Source organism: Austrofundulus limnaeus, unplaced genomic scaffold, assembly GCF_001266775.1.
Source record: "Austrofundulus limnaeus strain Quisiro unplaced genomic scaffold, Austrofundulus_limnaeus-1.0 Scaffold451, whole genome shotgun sequence".
NCBI classification, from domain to species: Eukaryota; Metazoa; Chordata; class Actinopteri; order Cyprinodontiformes; family Rivulidae; genus Austrofundulus; species Austrofundulus limnaeus.
The window spans coordinates 301,048-305,526 of NW_013952853.1; the positions used below are offsets into that span (position 1 = coordinate 301,048).

The following is a 4,479-nucleotide window of genomic DNA, read 5'->3' on the forward strand; positions in this document are numbered from 1 at the left end:
AAAAACGAGACAACACAATTTCACTGTTCCACATGGACACAAGTGTGTGTGTGTGTGTGTGTGTGTGTGTGTGTGTGTGTGTGTGTGTGTGTGGGGTTTTATTTCTCAACTAGTTAATTTACCACATTTATTGATGTCACATAAGAAAGAAGTACAACAATGTTGCCATGACTGAATTGTTGTTACAGGTTGTACAGTCATGGCCAAAAGTTGTGAGAATGACACAAATATTATATTTTCACATGATCTGCTGCCCTCTGGTTTTCATGTCTGTATGTCAGATGTTTTCATCACGTACAGAAATACAATTTCAATCATATTATAGTAACAAAAGCTTTTATTGACAGTTAGAAAGAGTTAATGCAGCTGTGTTGACCCCTCTTCTTCAGGACCTCTGCAGTTCTCCCTGGCATGTTCTCTATCAACTTCTGGACCAAATCCTGACTGATAGCAGTCCATTCTTACTTATTCTTATTTAAATGCTTGCATTTTGTCAGAACTCCTAGGTGTTTGTTTGTCCACCCATCTCTTGATGATTGACAAGTTTTCAATGGGATTAAGATCTGGGGAGTTTCCAGGCCACGGACCCAAAATCTCTGTTTTGTTCCCTGAGCCAGTTAGTTATCACCTTTGCTTCATGGCAAGGTGCTCCATCATGCTGGAAAAGGCATTGTTCATCACCAAACTGCTCTTGGACAGTTGGGAGAAGTTGCTCTCGGAGGACWTTCTGGTACCATTCTTTAYTCATGGCTGTGTTTTTAGGTAAGACTGTGAGAGAGCCGACTCCCTTGGCTGAGAAGCAACCYCACACGTGAATGGTTTCAGGATGCTTTACAGTTGGCAGGAGACAAGACTGGTGGTAGCGCTCACCTCGTCTTCTCCGAACAAGATGTTTTACAGATGTCCCAAACAACCGTAAAGGGGATTCATCAGAGAAAATGACTTTACCCCAGTCCTCAGCAGTCCACTCCCTGGACCTTTTGCAGAATGTCAGTCTGTCCCTGATGTTTTTCCTGGAGAGAAGTGGCTTCTTTGCTGCCCTCCTTGAGACCAGGCCTTGCTCCAAGAGTCTCCGCCTCACAGTGCGTGCAGGTGCACTCACACCTGGTCACACCTGCCTGCTGCCATTCCTGAGCAAACTCTGCACTGCTGGTAGCCCGATCCCACAGCTGAAACACTTTTAAGAGACGGTCCTGGCGCTTGCTGGTCTTTCTTGGGCGCCCTGGAGCCTTTTTGGCAACAATAGAACTTCTCTCCTGTTGAAGTTCATTTTCTAGGCAAATATTGACTTTGCAATTAATTGCTGTTAAGCTGATCAATCTTTATAGCATTCTGGAGTATGTGCAAATTGCCATTATAAAAACTGAAGCAGTAGACTTTGTAAAAATTAACATTTAAATCATTCTCAAAACTTTTGGCCATGACTGTAGAAGTGTGATGACAGTTTTTCCTCGTTGTGTCTCCTCTAACAGTTGAATGATTCAGGCTGTGTGTGTGTGTGTGTGTGTGTGTCTGTGTGTGACTGATCCAGATGAGAAATGTCCCTCCTGAGGACGGCCCGTCTCCCTGCTCTGAAGCTGCTGCAGTGTGTCCATGAGCAGCACCTGCTGCTGGCCTCCATCACAGCTTTCAATCAGAGTACGTACCGCAGGCCCGGCCAGCCCAAAGACAACACGCCTCCGTGGAAAAAGATCAACTTTAACTTTTCAAAAGGTTTGCAGGGGATCAAAAAGAACTTCACGCTGTTGAAAAAGGAGCTTTGTGACCCCTGGGTCGGTCCAGAGGGCAAGAGCCTCCACGAGCACATGCTGGAGCAGAACAGGGTTGTGTGGGAGTTCAGAGGTCCAGAGAGCCTGCAGGACTGGATCGTGTCCTCTGATGAAGTTATAGGAGGCCAGAGCAAAGTTTACCTGAAGCTGGGGAAGAACAACACCTGTTTCCTGTATGGGACACTTTGTTCAACTCCCCCAAAAGATGGAGAAACACGCTACAGTGGATACTGCGCCCTACGCTCCAAACAAGCTGTGGTGAGTGCTTGTTGTAGAAGAACAGGTCAGGTTAGAGCATCAGTGAGGCTCCACAAATCATTAAAATAAAGACTAATCTAAAGGATTGCTAATGGCTTTGTTTGTTTTAATTTACCATATTAATAGTTGGTTCCAAAGCCTCTGCAATCATTTTGTTTTCTAGAAATCATTTGACAGGAAAAAGCACCATGACTGGACCAGCTTCAACACTTTACATTTGAGGATTCGTGGTGACGGCCGCCCGTGGATGGTCTCCATCGCTACAGAAACCTTCTACTCTCATCAAGCTGATGACCAGTACAACTACTTCCTTTACACCAGAGGAGGACCTTACTGGCAGGATGTGAAGGTCAGCAAACACCTGTGACACTCGTGTAGCTGCAAAATGTTGTTTTAACTGAACAAATGTAGGTTTTCAGCACCTTATAGGAACTTTTTTAGTTGACTTTAACTGTATAACTGACTCAGGCCTGTTTCACAGATACCGTTCTCCAAATTCTTCCTGAGTTATCGAGGGAGAGTACAAGATAACCAGTATCCTATCGCGCTGGACAAGGTTCCCAAAAACATTTGACATGATGTGTATTTAAAAAAAGAAGTGACTCTAAACACTGTCACTCCTTTGTTTTTACAGATTAACACCATCGGGTTTACCTTGGGAGACAAAGCAGACGGTCCGTTCCAGCTTGAGATCGATTTCATCGGTGTTTGCAAAGATTATGCCCACACTGAGGACATTGCTTATGAATTGTACAAGAGGAACCCAGAGGTTTAAGGACCAGTTCACCACCAAATAAAGACATTATGGTATCTGCAGTACATGGGGTGGGGCTTTTCTCCTAAACCTGATTGGTGGGATTGACTTGTGTTGTGAGGTAATTTAAAAGAAAAAGTAACGGTTATAGTAAAATGAATGTGAACATGTAAATATGACTTATTGACTGTCTATGTACAGTTTAATACAGTTTAGACCCAGCTTCTTCAAACCCCACCCAAAACAGACAATTCATCCTATTACGTCTTTAACAAACCACGCCCACAAACGTCAAACACAACAATGTCTCACACAAAACAAACTCCTACTAGTGACTGCAGAGACCTCCATCTCAATAAAGATGCACTGACTCGTTTCAGTTCTTTGGATTGAAATTCTTGTTCATTTCTTTTAAACGTCTAAAACTAAAAGCAGACGTGAGGTTTCCTGCAGAGGGCAGAAGTGTTGATCTGGGACTTTTCACCAGTCAACAATAGTTTTCTACAGGACAAATCTCTAATAATTCTGACTTCTATAAACAACGTAGAACTGGATGCCTCTGAGTCTTCTGCACTGAAAACACTGGGCATGCAGTTTCCTTTTTATATCTGTTTTTAGACTTCAATAAAATATATGTAACTATATCAATGACTTCCTCATCTACTCTAGCGCCACCGTCAGGCCAAACCTTTAAATTAGAAAAAAAATTTCTTGAATTTTTCACACAAATCTTCTCAAATTTACTTCTCAACATTAACGACCACAAGTCTTGTTTTGGTGCTGATGGATAGGAGCTTTACTGTAGCACCACCATCAGATAAATGTTCAGGTTCAGAGCACATTCATGACTCTCACAATGACCAAGTCATCTACATCCAAGTCTTCACAACTGTCCACATTTACACACTTCCCCTCAAGTTGTCTTTCCAAGCACAATATTTTTATAGTTGTGTTACGAAGAGCTCGAGTGATGACTTGATGTCATCAACATGGCTGACGGCGTATCAGGTGGGTCCTGGAACCATTTTCATAATATTACTAGTGCTACGTCTATCCTGCTGTTTCAGTGGAGAAAGGGACCATACATCTCCCCATGTTTGGAAGACGTCATGTCTGCAGGTGTTTAAGAGACAACAGGAGGGTCAACACTCTCATTCTCATCAGATGAGGATTCCTCAGTATCAGGGTCCTCCTGAACACAGTCCTCTGTCTCAGAGACTATCTCCTCTGAGTCCCTTTCACTGTCCAGGAGCTGTTCCAAAACATCTGTGACAGTAAACCTTTTCCCAGAAGACATTTTCAAAGAGAGAGCGTGCAGATTGCAGTCAACTCACAGCACACTGATGTAAGCTYTTATATTTACTCCTCCCTGATGTTGCATGAACTACCTACTGTGTGTCCTTGCAGGAATAGCCCACCCTCCACAGTGTGGGATGAAAACAGTTCTACTTTGATAGGTGGGAGTTCAGAAGGTCACACACACAGACACACACACATTCATGCCCACACACACACACACACACTCATGCCCACCAGTGGTGGATGCTGGTCTTTCAACAAGAGGAAGCTCAGTTTCAGCCGACATCATAAAATGTGTGGGCTATAAATTCTGCCCTCCGTTCATTTTCAAGAAAATAGTTTATAGTATTTATTCATTTCATTTTTAAAAACAAAACATTACATACAACAAAACAATAC

The 4,479-nt window shown here is 43.1% G+C and overlaps 1 protein-coding gene across 3 annotated transcripts in view; it reads left to right on the forward strand.

Moving 5' to 3' along the window:
• The window catches only part of ndufaf1 (NADH:ubiquinone oxidoreductase complex assembly factor 1), a 3,974-nt gene extending 798 nt beyond the window's left edge, over positions 1-3,176 (forward strand). Inside the window, exons 1-5 of one of the 3 annotated variants that reach the window (XM_014025011.1) lie at positions 7-93; positions 1,488-2,027; positions 2,191-2,376; positions 2,509-2,583; positions 2,662-3,176. In XM_014025011.1, the coding sequence (XP_013880465.1) occupies positions 1,539-2,027; positions 2,191-2,376; positions 2,509-2,583; positions 2,662-2,802 (891 nt within the window). In that variant the 5' untranslated portion in view covers positions 7-93; positions 1,488-1,538 and the 3' untranslated portion in view covers positions 2,803-3,176. Of the gene's footprint in view, positions 1-6; positions 94-1,478; positions 2,028-2,190; positions 2,377-2,508; positions 2,584-2,661 lie in introns of those variants that run through there. The other 2 variants (XM_014025013.1, XM_014025012.1) reach the window with 2 other exon arrangements.
• Positions 3,177-4,479: the final 1,303 nt, after the last annotated feature.